The 24101-nt window shown below is 43.5% G+C and overlaps 2 protein-coding genes across 2 annotated transcripts in view; both read left to right on the plus strand.

Moving 5' to 3' along the window:
- The first annotated feature begins 730 nt into the window (after window positions 1–730).
- On the plus strand, window positions 731–15321 carry LOC118367028 (ras-related protein Rap-2a). Its single transcript, XM_035749976.2, has 2 exons — window positions 731–1819; window positions 13574–15321. The coding sequence occupies exons 1-2, from the start codon at window positions 1506–1508 to the stop codon at window positions 13809–13811; spliced, it is 552 nt and encodes a 183-aa protein (XP_035605869.1). The 5' UTR covers window positions 731–1505; the 3' UTR covers window positions 13812–15321.
- A 2107-nt stretch (window positions 15322–17428) lies between these two features.
- The window catches only part of farp1 (FERM, RhoGEF (ARHGEF) and pleckstrin domain protein 1 (chondrocyte-derived)), a 109841-nt gene continuing 103168 nt past the window's right edge, over window positions 17429–24101 (plus strand). The window contains exon 1 of the mRNA XM_052493764.1: window positions 17429–17570. The gene's annotated coding sequence lies outside the window, so the exon portion shown is untranslated. The remainder of the gene's footprint in view (window positions 17571–24101) is intronic.

A 24101-nucleotide genomic window follows, 5' to 3' on the forward strand; every position in this document is an offset into this window, starting at 1 on the left:
GCCTTTGTTTTGGTGATTCACATAGGAAATAATAAGCCATTTTATTTGGTGTCTTTATATATGCAGAGGACATGATTTCAAAGGCCTACATAATAAAAATGCACCATCTCAGGAATGCAATGCACGTGTTAGTTTTAGTCTTATCCCATTCTCTGGAAATATCAATTATTGGATATATTGTTATGAATATGGTAAATTGTTGCAAAAAAAATATTCAATTTTTGAATATATTCAATTTTTATTGAATAGTCTGTTTATGCACATCTGCATCTGATAACACAAGCAGATATTGCAAAGACATTGACTCATACACATCGTTGTGTCTAGTTATGTATAGGCCTATACAGTCTCGTCCAATAAGTTATTTTGCTAGAAGAGGTACCTCTGATCGCACATTGTGTTGCTGTTTGTTTAAATGACAGTTTATAAGTAGTCTGGGTACCAGTCTTCAACTAATATACCACTCCTTGCCACTCTTATCATTTGCCAAAGAGAGGTGTGGAATCTAATAGCTAAACAGAGAAGGCAACCAGGCTAGTTTATAATCTGCTTTTATACTCTCCTTATGCAAGTGATGCTGCTACACTGCTGGCACCGTTACCATAGCAACAGCATCTGCGCGCACTTTCCTCCTCTTGGATACACATCCTCAAGCTGCTTCTGTGATTGGGTGAGCGCTCAGAGGATGTCACTTCGGTTACCGAATGATGGGAAATTTTGCACATGAACGGAAATCCAACCCTTTATTTTACTGGCTGTTTCCGTATGGCATTCAGATAGTCATGAGTGAGGTTAACAGCAAATATTGGTAGCCATTGGACTCCTTGCACATCTGTCTGGTGGGAAAGACCCGTCTCATTTTCGTTGGTACGGAAGCCGAGAGGGGACCGGTTGATTACACGGCGGCGGTGGGTCTCCACCCGAGAGTTATGGCGGTCAGGATTGTATTCGTGAACGCATAAGGAACGGGGAAGATGAAAGAGATGGTGAAAAAGCAAGGAAACTTATATTAATAGGCATAAATCTTAAATTTGTATTTATTTATTTATCAACATTTATTGAGATAAAACGCGCAAGTCTTGCAGAATCCATCAGGAACCGTCCTTTTCTCCAATGTCTTCGCTGGAGCAAGTTTTGTTTTTTTGTGATGCATAGAATGGTGAGCTAAGCAGATGAAAAACCACACGTTTCACATTGTCCAGCGTTTTGATACCTTTTAATGCACGTTAAAAAAATTGCAGTCGTTTCGATGCGCATAGCCTAGTAATCAATGTCTGGTGTGCCTGTGGGAATTTCTACAATGAAATCCATCTTCGGGCGGCGAGTCTTTGTGCTCAGCTTTTTATTTGCCATTGCTGAGCGGTGGTAAGCAAGGCTGTATTTTTTATATCCGTTCAAAATGGGACACGAATGAATGCCATTTGCACGGATATATTTTATTCTATGTCGCGCGGAGAGTGATAGCTTTCGACAATCTCTTGAAATCATAAAATAACAAGGGAGCAATGCGCGAGTACAAAGTGGTGGTCCTCGGCAGCGGTGGGGTCGGGAAATCCGCCCTCACTGTTCAGTTTGTGACCGGGACGTTTATTGAGAAGTACGACCCGACCATAGAAGATTTTTACCGCAAAGAAATCGAGGTGGATTCCTCACCCTCTGTTCTGGAGATTCTTGACACTGCTGGTACCGAACAGTTCGCATCCATGCGGGACCTTTACATAAAAAATGGCCAAGGCTTCATACTGGTCTACAGTCTTGTCAACCAGCAGAGCTTCCAAGACATCAAACCCATGAGGGACCAGATCATCAGAGTGAAAAGGTGAGTGATTTTGGATCAAATCCGTGTATTATGGAAGGCCTACAGTAGGCCTATGTCAGAACTGCAACGTCTCATTGTAAACATGCATAGACGTGGATGATCATTCCTGCTTGCATTTTCCCACGAGCACATCTAATCTGACTCCTATCATATACCCCATTGACAGAAAACATAATTGATCTATGTAATGGTAGGCCTACTACACAATCTATAAAGAAGCACCTTTGTGCAGAATCTACACTCACGTAACACTCATGTTGAGGATGTGTCCTGTGGTGATACACAACACACAGGCATAGTGCCTATTTTAGTCTATTCAAGCATTCTGACCCTGCATAGGCCTACTACTGCTAAATCCAACCAAGTGGTCCTGTATCATCCAACTCTAGCCGATATCCATCTCTCTAAAGGCAATGCAACTGGGTTCTTCAAACAATATAAATTATATATTCAGCGTTGTCTTTACGGCATGCCTGTGTCTTATTCAGCATGATTGGAGACATATGGTTGGTTGGTCATCTGCTATTTTTGCCTGTAGCTCTACAGCCATTTTAGTTTCAAGGCCATGGTGCTATTTCTCCTCAGTTAGACTCTACTGTACTACTGTACCACATCAGGCCTTGTCCACCAGTAGATGTGAGACCAGCTTTCCCCTGCACTTTATTACAGTGGAGAGATAGACACTGTCTGTCTGGCTACCTTGGATGCAGCTCTGCTCTGTGTGTTTGATGGGCTGTCCACAAGACTGTATGCTGGCTGAGCTTAGATGCTGCAACCCCACTGAAACAGACAGCTGGAATACCCAGGATTCACAGCTCCAGTGACTCTGCGGAGAGAAACAAAGGCCTGATTCTAATAGACAGACAAACCCTCAAAATACAGCTAAAGCAAGGGGGGCTGGCAGCAGTTGCTAAATTTGGAGGAGCACACTGAGAAGTCGGTTTCTGAAGAGAGGAAGTGATGTTTTTAATTGGAAACATGCAATCTGTTTGGAAAGGAAGGAAAAAAACTGAACAAACAGGAATCATACGTATGATAAGCACTGTTATTATAGGGATGCTCCAGACATGAGGTCATCTTTAGTGGCCGCATCTCTCATTGTCCCAGCATTGTCCTAACATGTTTACAATCAAGTTACAACAGTGTGACATGCTATCCAGACAACTCGGTTATCCCTTAGCATACCAAAGTAATTCATATAGGTCGAGTGTGCAGTGGCCTAATTTGTGGCAGACTTAAAAAGTGACAACATGAATGAGTCATTCACACTCAAGACCTGGTGACCTGGTTAAGACCCCACACTCCGCCATATAAATGCTATATTATCATCAAACGTTGGCTTCATTCACATGTTTGTGACTCCCTCTTCTAGAGTTGGTGTGAAGTGGGACTCCACTATACACTGAGCTGTGACAGTGTGGGTTCATCACTCATTGGAGGTGTCAGTGTATCTGCCTGGGTGAATGGAGGAAGTCTGATGAGCCACAAAGAGACAAGGCTCTCTGCTCACTGAGAAACCTCACAATGGAGCAATAGATTAACAACACAAAACTACCAAATTACTCCTCAACTTTTCAGTTGGATCCTCCCATTGACATGTTACACAGCGCCATCCATCGCTCCGTATGAACATGGCCTCTCAAGTGATCTGACTTTGAATAAGTAGAAATCTCTGTAGCTGAAATTGCATCCTCTCTAATATTTACTATCGTCATTGCCATTACCAATTTATTTCTTATTCTTCCTGGCTATCTTACCAATTCACAAGTTCCTTTTCCTGGCTATCTTACCAATTCACAAGTTCCTTTTCCTGGCTATCTTGGTGTGTGTTTGTTTCAATAAATTCACGATCGCTTGGAGTTTGGATTGCATTTAAAGCCATTCAAATAAATGTACGACTCCAGATGAAATAATGAGGTCAGCATGTGTTTCCCCCATAAAAATGTGAGTACAGGGAGAGGTATGTGAGGGAATCTGGAGAGGAGGGAGCGATGCTGCCTATCTGGCGGGGCGTCATCCCCTAGTGTGTGTGTGCACCAGGTGTGGGCCAGCTGTGGTGTGTGGAATCAGACACACACCCAGGGACTGCCTCCTCTCTCCTCAAGTCTGGTGTCAACTCCCTAAAGGCGTCAGCATGCGAACGAGTGTTCTCGCAATACTCCCTTAAAAGACCTTTGCTTGAAAAACAAGAAAAAAGCGGTACTGTTTTGTCCGTTTTGAGATGCCGTAGCCAGTATACACTTCTTCAAAACAGTCCGAATTAAACTAAGATAACTGAAGAAATCTGTCGTTCATTTTGACGTTTTTCCCAGGGAGAATTTTACTTCTAAGATGTTTTGGTGCAGTATTTCTCAATATTTTATTTTTACATGAAAACAGGTCGTCTGTCGTTGTGCGACAACAAAGACTTTATTGAATAATCCCTACTGTTGACCAATCGTCGACGAAGGGGCGTAGACTTCAGCGTGTATCCAGGAATAATGCTGTGTGCCCGAACAGCCCGAAAAAACCCTACCCGAAGTCCAAAATGAACAAAAACGTCACAAAATGTCCTAATAACATTATGAACGACCTCTTCCCAACTGTTTTGGCTGGGGAGCATGCGGATGCCACCCATGTTACCTATTCTACTGTCAGACTATCCAATACCTCATCACAGCCCCACAGGAACAAAGGCAATGCACGTTTATGGCGACATGTACAATAAATCACGATAAACACTTTGCATGATAGTTTCCCCTATACAGTGTGTAATCACGCTGTAATTACACATTTATCAACATGTTATGACTTTGTAATTACATTGCATTTCTTCTTGTGTAACAAAAACCTCTGTTCTCCATTACTAAGCAACAACAACACGTGAATAAAAGGTTGTTACTGGGTATTTGCAATGTTATTACACAGGTTTAACAACAGTAAAGGGTAGCAAGTACACATGTACAGTATTGCAATTTCTACTTTAACGATCGTACTATGGAGTTACGGTTGATGGGCTAGTGCGATGTCCTCCAGTCCTACCTCTGAGATTGTGGGGACCCAGTGGTGACTAAATCTCTCCCATCCCAAACAGGTTGAAGAGAAGCGCATGGGAACCATGTTCTCTAAAGTTGAACAGTGTGTTTACAGTTAATGTGGGTAGTGTAGCGGTTCAGTTGGAGTGCTGGGGGGTCTAGACCAGACCGTGGCCATGGCCAGCTCTTCCCATGGCTTCCTCTGACGATATCTATCTGCAGGTATGACGGCACCACTAAAAAGAAGAACACCATATCCACAGATGGTGTTGACTGTCCACTCTTTGTTTAGGGTTCATAAAAACATGCTCTCTTCACTTAGGTAAATGTTTACAAGCTTACAATCTACTGGTGGTTTACACTAGAGCTGTCTACACTTACATTCAGGTCCAAGCAGTAAACCAGGAAATGTACCATCATTTTGTAAAGGAAGATGATGCTGTCAAAGAGTCTAGTTGAATGATTTAGAGCAGTCAGTCAGTTGTTTTACTGAAGAGTATAACAATGTTTAAGACTGTATTAATAAGAGTGGAGAATATATTAAAATAAGTTTTATGGCACTGCTAAATGTCACTACACCCTCCCAACCTGCAGAGGGGTGAAAGTGGAATGGGGCTCTGGCGCATAGCCCAGCCAGCAGCCTTGACTTCTCCTCGGGACCCCATGGCCAAGGAGGCCCAATGCCCAATGTCCCTCCTCCAGGGCTCCATGGCCAAGGAGGCCCAATGCCCAATGTCTCTCCTCCAGGGCTCCATGGCCAAGGGGGCCCAATGCCCAATGTCTCTCATCCAGGGCTCCATGGCCAAGGGGGCCCAATGCCCAATGTCTCTCCTCCAGGGCTCCATGGCCAAGGAGGCCCAATGCCCAATGTCTCTCCTCCAGGGCTCCATGGCCAAGGAGGCCCAATGTCTCTCCTCCAGGGCTCCATGGCCAAGGAGGCCCAATGCCCAATGTCTCTCCTCCAGGGCTCCATGGCCAAGGGGGCCCAATGCCCAATGTCTCTCCTCCAGGGCTCCATGGCCAAGGGGGCCCAATGCCCAATGTCCCTCCTCCAGGGCTCCATGGCCAAGGGGGCCCAATGCCCAATGTCTCTCCTCCAGGGCTCCATGGCCAAGGGGGCCCAATGCCCAATGTCTCTCCTCCAGGGCTCCATGGCCAAGGAGGCCCAATGCCCAATGTCTCTCCTCCAGGGCTCCATGGCCAAGGAGGCCCAATGCCCAATGTCTCTCCTCCAGGGCTCCATGACCAAGGGGGCCCAATGCCCAATGTCTCTCCTCCAGGGCTCCATGGCCAAGGGGGCCCAATGCCCAATGTCCCTCCTCCAGGGCTCCATGGCCAAGGAGGCCCAATGCCCAATGTCTCTCCTCCAGGGCTCCACGCTGCCCTGTGGATTATGCAGCTGTCACTGCTGTTCACTTAGCCTCTCCTGTCCTCGTTACTGTCTCACACAGGAGCCGTCCCGGCGCCCGCCCAAGTCAGAGGCGCTGGTGTGTGTCGCGCCTGTCTCGAGACCTGTCAGGGCGCATCAGTGTCTTCCACCTGTCAGTGGCACAGGGCGGCAGTAACAGAGGCCACTGGGGCAAATTATTATTTCCACTCGCCCCCTGCCCCCCCATGACGGCCGGGGGGCTCATCATCTTGCTTCACCAACAGTTAGCCATGCACAGGTGATGCTGACTGATGGGTGGCACAGGATGTGCCAGTGCACCCAGATATGATGAAGAGCATGGCAAGGGAGGAGGAACGGGGATGATTTACCTACCGGGTGACATTGTTTTTTATTTTTATTTATTTATCCGTTATTTTACTAGGTAAGTTGACTGAGAACACGTTCTCATTTGCAGCAATGACCTGGGGAATAGTTACAGGGGAGAGGAGGGGGATGAATGAGCCAATTGTAAACTGGGGATTATTAGGTGACCGTGATGGTTTGATGGTTTGAGGGCCATCATCTTTTTAGCCTATGTTATGGTCACAGGGTCAGAATGAGACTATCACAGAGGGTTATGTAGTTCGCACAGTATTCTCATGGTGGAAGGCGGGACTTATCCTATGTTGCAGTGATCTAGTACTGCAGAACATACCAATCAGGTCAACCTTAAAGGAGTTTGCCATGTGCCGAATGTCGATTGGTTAAAATTACCTTGGGTATATGGTTGTCCAATAATGTCCTAATTAGGCTTTGGCAGTATCCAGATTGTCATACCTTCATACCGACCGTGTGCCATACCGGAATGTTCGGTAATACCGGCACTGAACACAAGGGGCGCTATTTTCGAACCCCTCTGAGCCTTTGTAATCTGATGATTATCAATGCTAACAAGAACATGTAAAATCCCAAAGAGAATGCTAACTAGATGATAATGAGCAAATTGCAAAAAATGTTATACATTCTCTGACCGAAACTATTTGCAGGACAGACATCCCAGCTCATAAAGGTATACAAGTAACAACAAAAATACTACTCAAAGTTTGCTACACACACAGAACAAATATTAAACATTAAGGCTCTTGATCCAAGAGGGAATTCTCTGCTGTTACCGCCAAGCGAAGTGTGATTTTGGAAGAAGCTAACCACTTAGCTAGGTAGCTAACTAGCTACTAAATTAGCAAACCGAACATACAATTGCAGAGCATTTAGCACATTTTAGACTGTTAACTTAATAGTTATATAAGATCTAGCTGGCAAACATTTAACTGTGACTTCCATACTGTAACTAGATCACCTGGAGCATGCTGGACAACAGTGAGTGATTTACAAGGCTCTGATCTCTCGTTGTTGTGTGCTTGTGAGCAAACACCACATGACTGGGTACCACTAGTAAGTGCTATAATGAAAAATGATGTGACAGGTAAAGTGAAAGATGCAATCTTTTGTATCTCTTAACACATTGCACAAGGTGACTGCAGGTGTTTACTTAAAAAAGTAGCGGGAAAGAAAAGGAAATAGTGTCCTTCGGTATTGATGGTCTTGAAAAAACATCCCGTGGCTATTTTAAAATACCCCGGTATATGGTATATACGCTATACGACCCAAGCCTAGTCCTAATTTCTCCTTGCACAGCATTCGGGTGAATTACTTTGGTCTTTATCTTTATGTTATTGTCAAAGCCCTTGCTCAAAGTCACAGACTAACATGCCATGAATTCTGTCCTGCAGGCTGCATATTTCTATAACACCCGTGTGATTAGATGGGGGACTGTCCTATTTGATAGAAAGTGAACTTGTCAAAAACCCACAGATGCATCATTTTCATGTGAATTTCAATAGCAATGTTCCCCTGTCAAGACCCCCCACACACACATATTTGTTTCACCCAGATCAAGTGCAGCAGGGCCTTTTATAAATACTTACGCAGGGAACTCTTACTTTGTCTATTTGTCTAAGCCTGGCTTGAGCATCATCAAGCAGAGCGACTCAGAGCATAAAGGGCAAGGCAATCGAAAATAATGCCAGTCTGCATTGGCAGCCAGGCAGTGTGTAGCAGAGTGACAATGTACATAATTGCACTGTTGTTAAGAGTGACATTAATGTTTGATGCTGAAGCTGTTATTGTTGATTACGACTGAGGGGGAGAGAAAAGAACATGCAATGACTAGAGCAAGAGAAACAAGCAGCCTCAAGCACACATTTCTTCTTTCTGTTGTTTTAAGCTTTACATTTCTGCGTATCCTGAATATAAGTGGTAGAGCCAGGACGAGGACGTGTTACCAAATAAAAAGTCATGTGTTTGCTGCGTTTTAATACGTTTTATTGGTGACAATTTCCAATTACAGACGGTTATCCTGCCACTGTTTGTGGTAAATGGGTGATACTAGATATAGGATGCAGGCAATCTTCATGTGCGTGTCCAGGGGATCCATCCCATGGAGAGCTGAAGAGAGCTTCATTCACTTTCATTATGATGTACATGGGCTCATGCTCCATAGCGTGAGCCACTGTAATCTTCATGTAGACCCAGAGGTCAGGGAAGAGAGGGTGAAACTGACTGACTGTGTCACTCCGAGCCCCAGTTTCTATTTATAAAACCCATAAATTAGCCCAATCTAATCTTAGCTACTGTACCTTCTCCTCTCCCCTCTCTTCAGCCAGCATGGGGGGTGGGGGTGGAAACACATTTCAGATTAAACATAGTCAGTGTTCATTTCAGATTTCGTGATGATGATATTTCATATAATTTGTAGGATTGTTTGGTTAATTTCTTCGCCCTCTTCCTCCAGGAAGAGGAACAAGCTCATTCATCAGACCATGACCGAATGTTTGAGGGGGGCCTAATGTGGGTGTATTTTTGTCCTCTGAAGAAAAGCACCAAATCACCCATAAAAATGCAGTCTGCAGACAGGGGCATAAGTGGGCCGTCTAATATCTCCAATCTAGCAATGACAATAATGCATGTCTCGCATTTGTCACTCCCTTCATTTCTAACTGGAATATTTTCCGTTTTTGACAAACTCGTCTTGTCATATTCTGAGAATAGTATCAGGAAAGCTTTACAGGAAACGGGAAGGAGTGGATATCCTTTTGCTACCTTGAGACAGTCGGAAGGATCCAAGGAGATTGTTTCAAGGAGCCCAAAGTAATATCTCAGCTGTTGTCTGCGTTTGTCATTTATGAGTCATCCTCCCAAATAGCAGAGGGATCCTTTTGGCACATCCCGACATTAGGGCGATGCAGCCTTTCTGAGATCAGGAGCTGGAGATGTGTTTAAACGTCCTCTCCCTTGGACTGTGGTGGAGCTCATTTATACCCCTGACTCAGCTTTATCCAGCCTCCCGAGTCAGCTACAGTCAGACCCACCCCTCAGCACTGAGACACAGACGCACCCCTCAGCAGTGTGTGGACTCACTGAGACACAGACCCACCCCTCAGCAGTGTGTGGACTCACTGAGACACAGACCCACCCCTCAGCAGTGTGTGGACTCACTGAGACACAGACCCACCCCTCAGCAGTGTGTGGACTCACTGAGACACAGATACACCCCTCAGCAGTGTGTGGACTCACTGAGACACAGACCCACCCCTCAGCAGTGTGTGGACTCACTGAGACACAGACCCACCCCTCAGCAGTGTGTGGACTCACTGAGACACAGACCCACCCCTCAGCAGTGTGTGGACTCACTGAGACACAGACCCACCCCTCAGCAGTGTGTGGACTCACTGAGACACAGACCCACCCCTCAGCAGTGTGTGGACTCACTGAGACACAGACCCACCCCTCAGCAGTGTGTGGACTCACTGAGACACAGACCCACCCCTCAGTAGTGTGTGGACTCACTGAGACACAGACCCACCCCTCAGCAGTGTGTGGACTCACTGAGACACAGACCCACCCCTCAGCAGTGTGTGGACTCACTGAGACACAGACCCACCCCTCAGCAGTGTGTGGACTCACTGAGACACAGACCCACCCCTCAGCAGTGTGTGGACTCACTGAGACACAGACCCACCCCTCAGCAGTGTGTGGACTCACTGAGACACAGACACACCCCTCAGCAGTGTGTGGACTCACTGAGACACAGACCCACCCCTCAGCAGTGTGTGGACTCACTGAGACACAGATACACCGTCAGCCTGAGGTTCAGGAGACTCAGGACAGACTCCATCTCACTGTGGAGGGACCTGGCTAGACCTCTTTCACAGTGTAGGCCAGGCTGGCTGACTGTCTCTCAGGTGGGGCCCTGTAAACCCAGCGGCCGGGCCCAGAGACCACCAGACAGCTCCCACCCTGCTTCCCTGCCTCCCTCAGCTAGGCCCAGATCTCTATCAGTGGATGCATCATGCATTATACATAGGGGTGTCTAGGAGAAATGTGCTGGTTGTTTTTGAGGCGAGAGTGTTTCAGCCACATGCATGTAGTCAGACTGACAGACAGACATACAGACAGTGGGAGGGAATGTTGGCATGCTGGGCCGCTGATATGTGTTGATGACTACTGCTCACGACTTCCGAGTGGAGAATGCGTAACCGACGGGCTCAAACCTCAGTTGAGGATAAGCTAAGCTACCCTGGACCTTCTCTCCCATCCTCACTTCCTGCACCCAGCACCAGGCCCAGACTCCGAATGGCCATTGTGCCCAACACCCTTCATGCGAAGTCCCTGTGAGGCTCTGGTATCCGTGGCAGCCGTCCTCACACACCTCCTGAGATTGCAGGTCTCCCCTCTGTTATTACAGCTATTTATAGCCCCTCTCCTCCTTTGGCACCAGATGACAAGTTTTTTCTTTGTGCTGCCTGCACTCCTCCTGCATGACGGAGTCGGAGTGGCTGTTCTGCTGTGAGACAGTTAGGTTGCCTATCAAGTCTGTTATTTTGTTATTGAATAGAATGGATGGCTGGATATGTTTCCATTTGACTTCTTCTCTCCCGTCACTGCTCTCTTCTCTAGCTCATCATCCGTCACGATCATCTGGGGTTCTTTGGGGTGGTTTTCATGTGGATTTTACAGTGAGTCCCATTGCTATAGGATTTAATTTTCATTTCAGAGCGCTGAGAAGCAGACAGCTGTGACAATAGCACCGAGGACAGAGGCTGTGTTATAAGCTCTTCAGAGGATCAGAAATCATTTTCCATCAGAGCTCACTGAGTCTTAGAGCCAGGCTCAATCCCTTACTGAAATAGTGCTAATTTTGCTCTTGTCTCAGTGCACACACAGAAGCACACATGCTCACTTACCGCGCACACAGACGCACAAACTTGCTCTAGCATAAACACACACTCCCATCCCACTTTTATCCATGTTCCATGGGCCGCAGGGTTCCTCATGGGGCATGCCTTCCCATGAGAATGTGTGGAGAGCAGGTTGTAATTGGAGGTGGCGAGGCAGTATGCGAACTCGTGACGGCGGCCCCAGGCCTCGGTATGAGCGGGGGCTAGTAGCGACGGCCGTGTGACCACAGCCCTGTTTAAAATAGAAACGGCCACCCATGCAGGGGACCGTCATTACCTCCATAAACGCTATGTCCCATGTGGGTTTTCTCTTTAACGAGTACAGCCACCACAGAGCCTGTCCCGGCCCTCCATTCCACACGCCCACCACTATGATTAGGGCTTCTCATTGAGCACGGAGAGGGAGTGTATAGTTTGACTGCATATTTTTACTTTCGCCACAAAGATGTGTTCCAAAACAGCACCATTGCTATCAGGGGCCTCCAATGAATTGTTGGAGTCAGGAATGCTATCGATGCCATTTTCTCCTCAGTCGACAGCTGCTTCAGCTGTTTGAACAACAGACGGACTGTAAGTTTTGGGTTGAAAAGGCTATTGTTTTCCAGCTGTACTGTGAAAGGCTGTGTGGTGGCTAACTAACTGGTAGTCAACTGTCTTGTGCTTCACAGTCACACACAGTAGCTCACAGGCCCCTGTTGTCTACTGTTTTATCCCTGTAGTTCTTGCCTTGCCCACAGAATGGGGATGGCAGAGATTAGAGTTCACTCTGGATAATATATTCAGTACCAGATCAAATTGAGCTCCTTATTCTTTGCCAGTTTAAGCTTATTTAGCACTGGAGCCTGCAGACCGTCGCCCCCGTGAGAAGCTCAGTTTCCTCTACTTAAGAAAGTATTACAGTCATTGATTCTCTCCATCTCTCCAGCCTCCAACACTATGAGTGTCCTTGTGTACCTGTTACCATAGCGCTCAAGGACGGGTGTTTTTTCCTCCGTCAAATAGTGTTCAATAATTTAGGAGGCATGAATATTTCATACAGGGAGGCTAACCTTTGATGCTGAAAGGTGTCAAGGAGCATGATTCTCCTGTGATCTGTTTGTGCTCAATAACATGAGAAGAGAGGCATTCTGAGTGGGGTTCATAGCGGGTGTGTGCTGGTTAATATTATCACTAGTGAGGGAGCTCCTAGTTGCAGATAAGAAATAAAAGCGGAGCCTTTATTCTCTGTGACGTGTCCAAAATAGAGATGCCTAATTCCTTGGATGCACCACGGCAATATCAGCAGATCCTCCCGGCAAGTCTCCAATTACTGAAATGTTGTCAATTAAACAGATTCTTTGGCTTGACCAATAAATGCAGACATTTTGAATCATGTCCATTATATGTTTGTGGTACTCTTCATTGAGAGTGTTAGTATTATACAACGTTTAAGACTTAAGGTCCTTCATTAAAAATATGATGTAACACTGTCTTTCTGGCCCTTGTGCAAGTAGCCCAGTTCCTCAGTGGGAACACTCAACCAATTTGGAAGAGAGTTTAAAGCTCACTGGATTATTGTCTCTTCCTGCCCCTACGGGATTGTGGGTGATTTTGCCCACTTCCTGTTGACTGCTGGCCTTGTTAAGTTCTCGAATTGTCACTGATAGTAATAGGAATAAAGCATGTGGGCAGTATAGATTTCTTCCTCGACAAGCCACCTCTTAGAACTGTGATTGCCAGGACTTTTAGTTTATATATTTCAGGGAAATGTGCCACACGGATTTAATGTAATTATTTATGGCTGGCATGATTTATTGACAACATCTTGATGTGCCGATGAAGCTTTCATTCTAGATTGCAATTATGCCTATCAACTGTACATTTAGGAGAGTGCAGAGAGGACGTCAGGTACAGTTAAAACTAGTCAGCTCTTCATGGACGGCAACCCGTAAATCTCAGTTAAACATTTTAGCAAATCACATCTCCTCATGTGTGTCATTCCGATCTGCCTTGACAGTCAGTGACTGTCCATATATTCATGTCACAAGATGGTTTCTGATCATTTTCTCCATCTGTTTGTGTGTGTCGTCTGCAGGTACGAGAAAGTCCCAGTGATCCTGGTGGGGAACAAGGTGGACCTGGAGAGTGAGAGGGAGGTGTCGGCCAGCGAGGGCCAGGCTCTGGCCGAGGAGTGGGGCTGCCCCTTTATGGAGACCTCGGCCAAGAGCAAAACCATGGTGGACGAACTGTTCGCTGAGATAGTTCGGCAGATGGACTACGCCGCACAGCCAGACAAGGATGACCCATGCTGCTCCTCCTGCAATATACAATAGCCCCAGAGCCTAGGGGACGCCAGGGGGACAGGGGAGAGAGGAAGTCTGCATACACCAAGATACTGTACACCGAGAGGAGGATTATACTCACACCAACAACATGGATGATTAATAAACTCATGGTAGAACTGTGGTGGATTTTAACTCATTGGTGCATAAAATCAGTCATGATGTAATTGATAATAATGATATGTTAATAATTAATAGAATGAAATGAGGAATGCAAAGGATTTGCGCAAGAGAAACTGACAAACCGGACTAAAGAAAAGTGCACTCGCCTTATGTTATCCTGTTTTCTCTGGCGGAGAAAAAAAAATATGTCTTGAGTCGTCCGTGCAGAATTACAGGTTTTGTAGTCTTTATGTTTTCTGCGATCGGCTTCGGTAATGTTTATTTGACATTGTTTTGGTCTTGTTGATATGACCCAGTTTCTCTGAGCACATCAAGCTGGAGCCTTCTTTCTCCATTTTAAGTTACCATGACAGCGCAGAGCGGCAGATAGAGGGGAGGAGATAATCCCTCTGATCAACTTGTTTGAAACATTGATGAGTAATTGATTTGCGTACTAAGTTTTCCTGTACAGAGAAAGAGAGGGCCTACCTACCTTCATCCAAGGGGATGTTTTTTGTTGTTGCACATCACTAGGACATAACCAAAGAGGTGACTTGAAAGCACCTCCATTTTTCCCCCTCTAATTTCCTTTTTAGTTGTTTTGAGGAATGGAAAGAAAATGGTGGAAAAGTCAGTGTCATTCTTGAAACAATGTTGTCTTCTCCTTCCTATTTTGTTTTGATAAGTGTAGCAGAGGTGTCTGTCACATATCCTGTGATTTGTTATAGTTTCAGGAGGTTCTGACAACAGATTCCTGAATATTGTAACAGTTTCATTCGGATGGGACAAGGAGGACTCCATCTTTCAGTATTTGAATATCTCAACAGACTCTTGTCTCTAGAAACGGTCTTCTTTTCAGGAATTAAGATGTCATCACTCATCATTCTGTACATTGTATTTTTTTGGTTGGGTATCACAATGAAATGGGATGCGACGTTGTCTCAACATCCCACTCTTTATGTATTCAGAGTATTGAAATTCATAGTAGGCTAATAATAGTGATGATGATGATGATGATGATGAATAACAATTATAATTAACGGTAGTGTAAATATTTTGTATGGAAAGTGCCAGCTTCTAGGAAGACACTGACTCAACACATGTGGAATTGTCAACTGTATGCATGGCTAGTAAATTTAAAAAAGGACTTCATCGTTTGAGATTATAATAGACTGTGGAAACGTGCAAACCAAACACATACACGTCTGGGTCTGGACACTGTCTCAACTGTATGTCGTTGTTGCCACGGGGAACCAGACCTTCCCTGGTTACCATTTTTCATTGTTAATTTTATATTTTTTTATGTGACCATTTACTCTTTCTCCCTCCCTAAATGAATGGTGACACTGTTTCATTAGGCACCCAAACAATAAAAGTGTGTTTAACACAATATATCCAAGCTTGAGTGACACTATTTCTTTATGAACTTATTGGAGGGACATGCATTGTACACCATTGCCATAATCTCTCTAAATTGTTCTGGGAGAGAGAAATCTATTTGGAAGGAAATCGCTTCTGTTTCTAATCCAATTGCAGTTCTAAATAACACAGTGAACAGGCAGTCATTTTGGGCCCGATTCCGACCCCAGTTAAATGCAGATAAATGGAACGTAATTCCCTTTTGATGCACTTTTCTCTCTATGCGTATTCTGACCTCGAACTTAAGCATGAGAATAGCATGCTATTCACCTGCTATTTGTTTCTGGGTGGAGTTTGAATAAATTAAGTTGTGTCAGTGGTGTGTTTACAGACATTCCATATTCTGACCTTGAATTAATTCCCTAATAATTCCACCATCTTTATGCGCAAGGAAACCATGAATAAGGTCAGGGGATAATTAGTAACAGTTGATAGAATAAAGAAATGTAGGCTAATTGAATCATTATGGAGTGGAGTGCAGACCAAGCCGTAACAGTTTGATCCCGATGCATGGCGTAATACTTGGCTGTGTCATCACACAGATCCATTGTTTAGTGCAGGCAATTGTACACTATTCTCCCTATTATAATTCTATGTACACTAATCTTCCAACATTTCCATGGTTTCAAGAATTTAATGTGGCAATTTCCCACATGAATCAAGCCAATGTTTTCTTTATTTCATGTGGTAAGGCTCTCCAAACCTGTTTATGTTTCATAAATACTTTCCTAACCCGAAATAGTGTACAATATCAGAGTATTTTTAAATCTACCAACTAGTGCTGAAACAGAGAAGAATATGTGTATATTTAGATGGCTTTCTTTCACTGATCCCTAATATTCTGAACTGGTCTCTCAATATATTCCACTGAGTGTCGACAAAATTCAAACTAAAATGTACACCGTATTTAAAGGTATGGCTTAAGATAAATGTACTGAAAACCCTATGGAATGAAAACTGAAAACCCCATGGAATGAGAACCATGCCTGCAAAGCGTGTTACGCACCTTTATGAAGTAAGTCTGAATACCAACTACTGAGAAGTGCGTAGGAAAGGCGTGTATAAGAAAAGCATAATTTCCTTAAGTCAGAATCGGGCCCTTTATGAATTACAAGAACCCATTGTTGATTGCTCCAGCAAGAGCTTGATGAATTCAACTTTACTTTCTTCTTTGTTTATATGGGGGTTGTGCTTTTGTGTTCTTTGATGATACAAAAAAATATGTATATTATGAAGACTATCTATTGGCCCAAATATAAACTACTGTTTACCTCTCCCTGTGCTTAACCCAAACCTCATATGACATCTCTTCCGTATTCTACTTTATATTGGCCTCAGAAGAGGGAAGAAAATATTCTCTGCCCACAAACTTCAGTGGTATTCAGATTTCCTGGATGTTATTTTCAGTCCGAGCTTTAAACAATTCAAAGTCGAGTCTCACTAAATCTCTCTTGATCTCTCCAATAAAATAGATTTCATCCTAACCCACATAAAAAAATACTACAGTTTACTATAGAATACTACAGTGTTGTGTTCGAGACCACCTAAAGCGAGACCAATTCAAGACAAAGACCAGAGGGGGGTCGATACTGAGTCAAGACCAAGACTAGAAAAATCACCACCATAATAACAGTTCAAAATGTCCAGTATTTCTGTATTCATGTTTCAGAACAACATATGGATTCTTTAGACATTCAGAACGGTGTAAAAAGACATACTGAGGGAAAATAGAGCTACTCTACATATTATTACTAACCCAAACACAGTGGGGAACAATGGTCCTTATACACCTTCAGAGAAGAGCTAAGGATTTATGTAATAATGATATAATAAATATGATACTTATATTATTATTTTGAATGATGTTCTGATTTAATCTCTTCCATTTTTGTTGGAAAGGAAAGGGTTAACACAAGAGAAAATAATATCCAATCAGGATTTTTCTTTTCTGGTCTCTGGGGAGATAAATCTAGCTAGCTAAGTCAGCCATTGGCTAGGCCATCAGAAGCAGGCATCTGCCATTCAACTGTATTAGGGCAAAATGTTGGAGTGACAGAGGAATCAACCAATCAAATTTTGATTTAATGGGTGGGACCGTTTTTACAAAAACTAATGGAAACTTCTGCCTTCTTGAAGGCCAACAGGCAAAGCCAGCTGTAGTTAACCCACAGTCTAGCTAGCTTTTGTTGTCGGCAAGTTTGCAGCTAACTTTCAAATGATCATCATCTTGTGAGTGGAACTGTGTTTTTTTATTGTAGCATGCTTGAGGTTAGCCATCTCTTTGAAAATAACTTGTGTGTGAAACAATGTTACATTTAAAGTGGAAATGAAAGCATTTTAGTAACCTGAAATCTTATAGAAAAGGTGTTCATATATGCCTCCAGGGACAATATGACACTTAAACAGTTTCTGACAAGCAACCATTTTCATTTTCATAAATTCTTAAAATGTTTGGGAATTACGTATACTAAGACATTTGTGAAAATTCTTCAGTAATTGTCCAAAAACACACGACTGTGCGTTTGGATAATTAATAGGCACTGCAGTAAATAAAACATAATAAAAACATCTGTCTTGTCCAGGACCAGAGTCTACATAGACCGGTGCGCTATACCCAATCAAAGCCATAGTAGGCCTTTAAACAAACAAGCAAATTGCCACACGGGCCTACCATCGTTCACTTTGAACTGGACTGTGTGTTTACAGGCAGTTGCAACAGAGCGACTTGAGATCATTAGAACGCATTCGCCAAAAGTCACAAAATACAGTTGAATAGATTGCTAAACATTAGTAAACACCATGGGAGTCCTCTTCTATTTGGGAACTTTTACAGTCCAATTGATCCAACAACCATGGACAGGTGTGCATAACTGAGGGAGAGAGAGCATATCAACAACAACAAGATCAATAACTAATGATAGCCAGAGCAAGATGAGCTTAAATCTAACGAAGGAACATCAAACTTTTCCAGCTAGTTGGCCGTCAACAATTGCATTGACAAACAGTGGGGAATTGTGGCCTCCTCGTCCTTCTGCAGCTTGCCTGCCAATGCATGCTTATACCAACCTACCAACCAAGCACCCAAGTTAACTGGCTAAAGCTGGCTAGCTTGCTTCCAGACACAAATGAGACACCTCACTCAGACCATTTTACTCGCCGAAGCAGAACTGGTTAGGTGTTAACATGTTATTTAAAGTAACTAACTTTTAACATTCATTCTTGACTAACTATAACTTTTTTGCCTACGTTTACTGACACCGGTCATATTCAGCGTGTGTTGCGCATTCGTAAATTCATCATTTGTATTGCGCACTAGCACACTCAAACGAGAGTGCTCTGAAATCGGAGTCGTTAACCAAATTACACCTGCATCTCTAGCTGTGAATAGCCACCGAAAGATGATATGAGTGGAAAACGTCAGTCACTCACCCACTCTTCCAATGGCATGACATCCTCCTAGCAGAGCGCTAGCTATCTAGCTAACGTTAGGCTCTGTGTTTTTAGCTTCCTACATAAATATATATGCTAGCCTATTAACCACATTATGACAGACTTGTGATCATTGCTAGTTTTATTGTGTTGACATTCCCAGCCTTAGTTACATTCATCCATTTTTGTCCAGAATATTGAGTCATTGAATCTGAAACACTGCATCCCAAATGGAGGCAGAAAACAATGTACTAGGCCAGCTGTGATTTACAACCTGATAACAATATTTTTTGGACTACCAAGAAATGAATTGCTGAATTATATTAATCATGCATTGAACTGCATCCATCTATTCTGCCAACAATGCCTTAGTGTATGTCATGGAACGTTGAGTCAAATAGGACCTATTTTTAAAACCTGTTTAAGTTGGTTTTGTAACATAAACTGGGAACTGATATTATGATTGTCTGCGTTTCATATCTTCAAAGTAGTTAAAACACTGTCAGTTCCACTTTAAACTTTAGGTCACCGGTTACTTTGTGTGCTAAACGCTAAATGTTTTTCTGCAATGGGAAGTAGTAGTTGTACATTTTGATTGGGAAATGCTTAATGGTTGTGTTTTTGTATTCTTATGATTGGGACCTACTGGCTTATTATGTCCGAGTTTATGGACTGCTTATCCTTTTAACATCATGCTGTGTGTGACTGCTGTCTTTCCATTGACCCTTTGCAGTCGTGTAGTGGTGCCTGGAGAAGTGGGTACATTTCCCCAAAAAGTTCCCAAATGGCCCGCCCAGCGAAGGAAAGGCACCATGTCTGAAAAATACTTTTTTTGCTGTTTCTTTTTTGACAAAGACATACATTTGCGAAGGAACAGCACCCTGTGTGAAAAATCCTATATTTTCCAACACGCTTTTTTTGTTTATAGAAGAAATACACCAATTTGATGGTCTAAGTGTACAACAATGCTTAAACCACATCAGTCTGTCAGGGCCTGGCTCCCCAGTGGGTGGGCCTCTGTCCACCCAGGCCCATCCATGTCTACACCCCAGATGCAAACAGTGCATGATATCAATTGCGTATCACAAATAGCCTACTAACCAACACTTCGGGCTAAACGTTTTCATTACAATGTTGCCTTAATTGGATATCAAATTTAAACGTCTTTCCTACCCTACCGGTAGGCCTTCAGTGTGTGACAGGTTGACACCAACCTGTCACACACTGAAGGCCTATAGGTTCGCCACTGCTCAATTTGCATATACCCTGCCCATTCCTCTCCCCATATCCCAATTTGTGCCACCTGTGAGTGAGAAACCTACATGCCGAATATACCCCCATGCTGTGTTTCTACAGGTTAGAGAAAAGAACAGAACTGCTGCACTTTCTGTTCAGAACCCAGTCCTACCTACAGGTTATGGAAAATGTGCTATTTTAGTATTTCTCCAGTAGGTTTCCTCAAGTAGAAAGTCCCCCACTTCTGTCAAAGATAAAACAAAAAAATTACAATAAATACTACAGTATACTACAGTTTGCAAAAACACTACAGTTGATACTACTGTATACTACAGTCTGCAAAAACACTACAGTAATTACGATAGTATATGTTGCTCTTTTTTTTCTACCATGAACAAAAATATGAACAGAACATATGAAGGGTTGGTCTCATGTTTAATGAGCTGAAGTAAAATATCCCAGAAATTTCCACACGCATTTCTCTCAAATTTTGTGCCCAATTTTGTTTTTCATCCCTTTTCGTGAGCATTTCTCCTTTGCCAAGATAATAATTCATCCACCTGTCAAGAAGCTGATTAAAACAGCATGATCATTACACAGGTGTACCTTCTGCTGGGGACAATAAAAGGCCACTCTAAAATGTGCAGTTTAGTCACACAATGCCACAGATATCTCAAGTTGAGGGAGTGCGCAATTGACATGTTAACTGCAGTAATGTCCACCAGAGCTGTTGCCAGAGAATTGAATGGTTATTTATCTACCATAAGCCAATGTCGTTTTAGAGAAATTGGCAGTACATCCAACCGGCCTCACAAAACAGGTGTAACGACACCAGCCCAGGAACTCCACATTCTTCTTCTTCACCTGCGGGATGGTCTGAGACCAACCACCTGGACAGCTGATGTAACTGTGGGTTTGCACAACCAAAGAATTTCTGCACATACTGTCAAAAACCATCTCAAGGAAGTTCATCTTATCATCCTAACCAGGGTCTTGACCTGACTGCAGTTTGGCGTCGTAACCGACTTCATTGGGCAAATGCTCACCTTCGAGGGCCACTGAAGTGTACTCTTCACGGATGAATTCCAGTTTCAACTGTACCGGGCAGATGGTAGCATGTGTGGCGTTGGGTGGGCGAGCAGTTTGCTGATGTCAACGTTGTGAGCAGATGCATGGTGGTGGATGGGCAGTCATAAGCTACGGACAACAAACACAATTGCATTTTATCAATTGTAATTTGAATGCACATAGATACTATGGCGATATTCTGAGGCCCATTGTCGTGCCATTCATCCACCACCACCACATGTTTCAGCATGATATTGCACAGCCCCTAGTTGCAAGGTTCTGTACACAATTCCTGGAAGAACCAAGTTCTTCCATGGTCTGCGTACTCACCAGGCATGTCGCCCATTAAGCATGTTTGGGATGCTCTGGATCGACATGTATGATGGCGTGTTCCAGTTTCCGCCAATATCCAGCATTGAACAGGGACAACATTCCACAGGCCACAATCAGCCTGATCAACTCTATGCGAAGGAAATCTGTCACACGCCATAAAGCAAATGGTGGTCACAGCACATACTGACTGGTTTTCTGATCCATGCCCTACCTTTTTTAAGGTTTTTGTGACCAACAAATGCACATCTGTATTCCCAGTCATGTAAAAACCATAGATTAGATCCTAATGAATTTATTTCAATTGACTGATTTAATTGTAACATCTTTGAAATTGTTGAGTGTATATTTTTGATCAGTGCACTAAACTTTAAATACTACAGTATTCGCTGTAGTATTCTTTCAGAATTCAGTCCGCAAATATACTACAGTGAATAATACACTATTCCTATCATATTATACACAATAGTATTTTTTCATGTGGGAGACTTTAACATTTTCCAATGGATACACAGTGCATTTGGAAAGTATTCAGACCCCTTTACTTTTTCCACATTTTGTTACGCCACAGCCTTATTCTAAAATATATATATATATTTAAATCCCCCATCAATCTACACACAATATCCCATAATGACCAAGCAAAAATAGATTTTTAGAAATGTATACAAAAATTAAAAACTGAAATATGACATTTACATAAGTATTGAGACCCTTTACTCAGTAGTTTGTTGAAGAACCTTTGGCAGCGATTACAGCCTTGAGTCTTCTTGGGTATGACGCTACAAGCTTGGCAAACCTGTAATTGGGGAGATTCTCCCATTCTTCTCTGCAGATCCTCTCAAGCTCTGTCAGGTTGTATGGGGAGCATCGCTGCACAGCTATTTTCAGGTCTCTCCAGAGATGTTAAATCGGGTTCAAGTCCGGGCTATGGCTGGGCCCCTCAAGTACATTCAGAGACTTGTTCCAAAGCCACGCTTGCGTTGTCTTGGCTCTTTGGACAATTCTTTTGTCCTCGTGGCTTGGTTTTTGCTCTGATATGCACTGTGAACTGTAGAGCCTTATATAGACAGGTGTGCGCTGTTCCAAATCATGTCCAATCAACTGAATTTACCACAGGTGGACTTCAATCAAGAAACATCTCAAGGATGATCAATGGAAACAGGATGCACCTGAGCTCAATTTTGAGTCTCATAGCAAAGGGTCTGCATACTTACAGTGGGGCAAAAAAGTATTTAGTCAGCCACCAATTGTGCAAGTTCTCCCACTTAAAAAGATGAGAGGCCTGTAATTGTCATCATAGGTACACTTCAACTATGACAGACAAAACGAGGAAAAATAAATCCAGATAATCACATTGTAGGATTTTTAATGAATTTATTTGCAAATTATGGTGGAAAATAAGTATTTCGTCACCTACAAACAAGCAAGATTTCTGGCTCTCACAGACCTGTAAATTCTTCTTTAAGAGGCTCCTCTGTCCTCCACTCGTTACCTGTATTAATGGCACCTGTTTGAACTTGTTATCAGTATAAAAGACACCTGTCCACAACCTCAAACTCAAAACTCCACTATGGCCAAGACCAAAGAGCTGTCAAAGGACACGAGAAACAAAATTGTAGACCTGCACCAGGCTGGGAAGACTGAATCTGCAATAGGTAAGCAGCTTGGTTTGAAGAAATCAACTGTGGGAGCAATTATTAGGAAATGGAAGACATGCAAGACCACTGATAATCTCCCTCGATCTGGGGCTCCATGCAAGATCTCACCCCGTGGGGTCAAAATGATCACAAGAACGGTGAGCAAAAATCCCAGAACCACACGGGGGGACCTAGTGAATGACCTGCAGAGAGCTGGGACCAAAGTAACAAAGCCTACCATCAGTAACACACTACGCCGCCAGGGACTCAAATCCTGCAGTGCCAGACGTGTCCCCCTGCTTAAGCCAGTACATGTCCAGGCCCGTCTGAAGTTTGCTAGAGAGCATTTGGATGATCCAGAAGAAGATTGGGAGAATGTCATATGGTCAGATGAAACCAAAATATAACTTTTTGGTAAAAACTCAACTTATCGTGTTTGGAGGACAAAGAATGCTGATTTGCATCCAAAGAACACCATACCTACTGTGAAGCATGGGGGTGGAAACATCATGCTTTGGGGCTGTTTTTCTGCAAAGGGACCAGGACGACTGATCCGTGTAAAGGAAAGAATGAATGGGGCCATGCATCGTGAGATTTTGAGTGAAAACCTTCCATCAGCAAGGGCATTGAAGATGAAACGTGGCTGGGTCTTTCAGCATGACAATGATCCCAAACACACCGCCCGGGCAACGAAGGCGAATAAGTTATTTGAGTTTTCACTTAATAAATGTGCAACATTTTCTTAAATCCTGTTTTCGCTTTGCCATTATGGGGTATTGTGTGTAGGTTGATGAGAAAAAACATATTGAATCCATTTTAGGATAAGCCTGTAACGTATCAAAATGTGGAAAAAGTCGAGGGGCCTGAATACTTTCCGAATGCACTGTTATTGATTAGCTGGGCCCAATGTTGCGTGTCTCCATTAAGCCAATAGTGTCATGAGAAAATAGTCATAATAATAATAATAAATATATGCCATTTAGCTGACGCTTTTATCCAAAGCGACTTACAGTCATGTGTGCATACATTCTACGTATGGGTGGTCCCGGGAATCGAA

This window comes from Oncorhynchus keta, chromosome 34 (assembly GCF_023373465.1).
Source record: "Oncorhynchus keta strain PuntledgeMale-10-30-2019 chromosome 34, Oket_V2, whole genome shotgun sequence".
In the NCBI taxonomy this organism is placed as follows: domain Eukaryota; kingdom Metazoa; phylum Chordata; class Actinopteri; order Salmoniformes; family Salmonidae; genus Oncorhynchus; species Oncorhynchus keta.

What these genes read in the sequence shown, in the direction of transcription:
- LOC118367028 (XM_035749976.2), top strand. Translation starts at nt 1,506, where the DNA reads ATGCGCGAGTACAAAGTGGTGGTCCTCGGCAGCGGTGGGGTCGGGAAA. An exon ending in CAGATCATCAGAGTGAAAAG is followed by an intron (nt 1,820 to 13,573) that starts GTGAGTGATTTT and finishes TGTCGTCTGCAG; the next exon opens with GTACGAGAAAGTCCCAGTGA.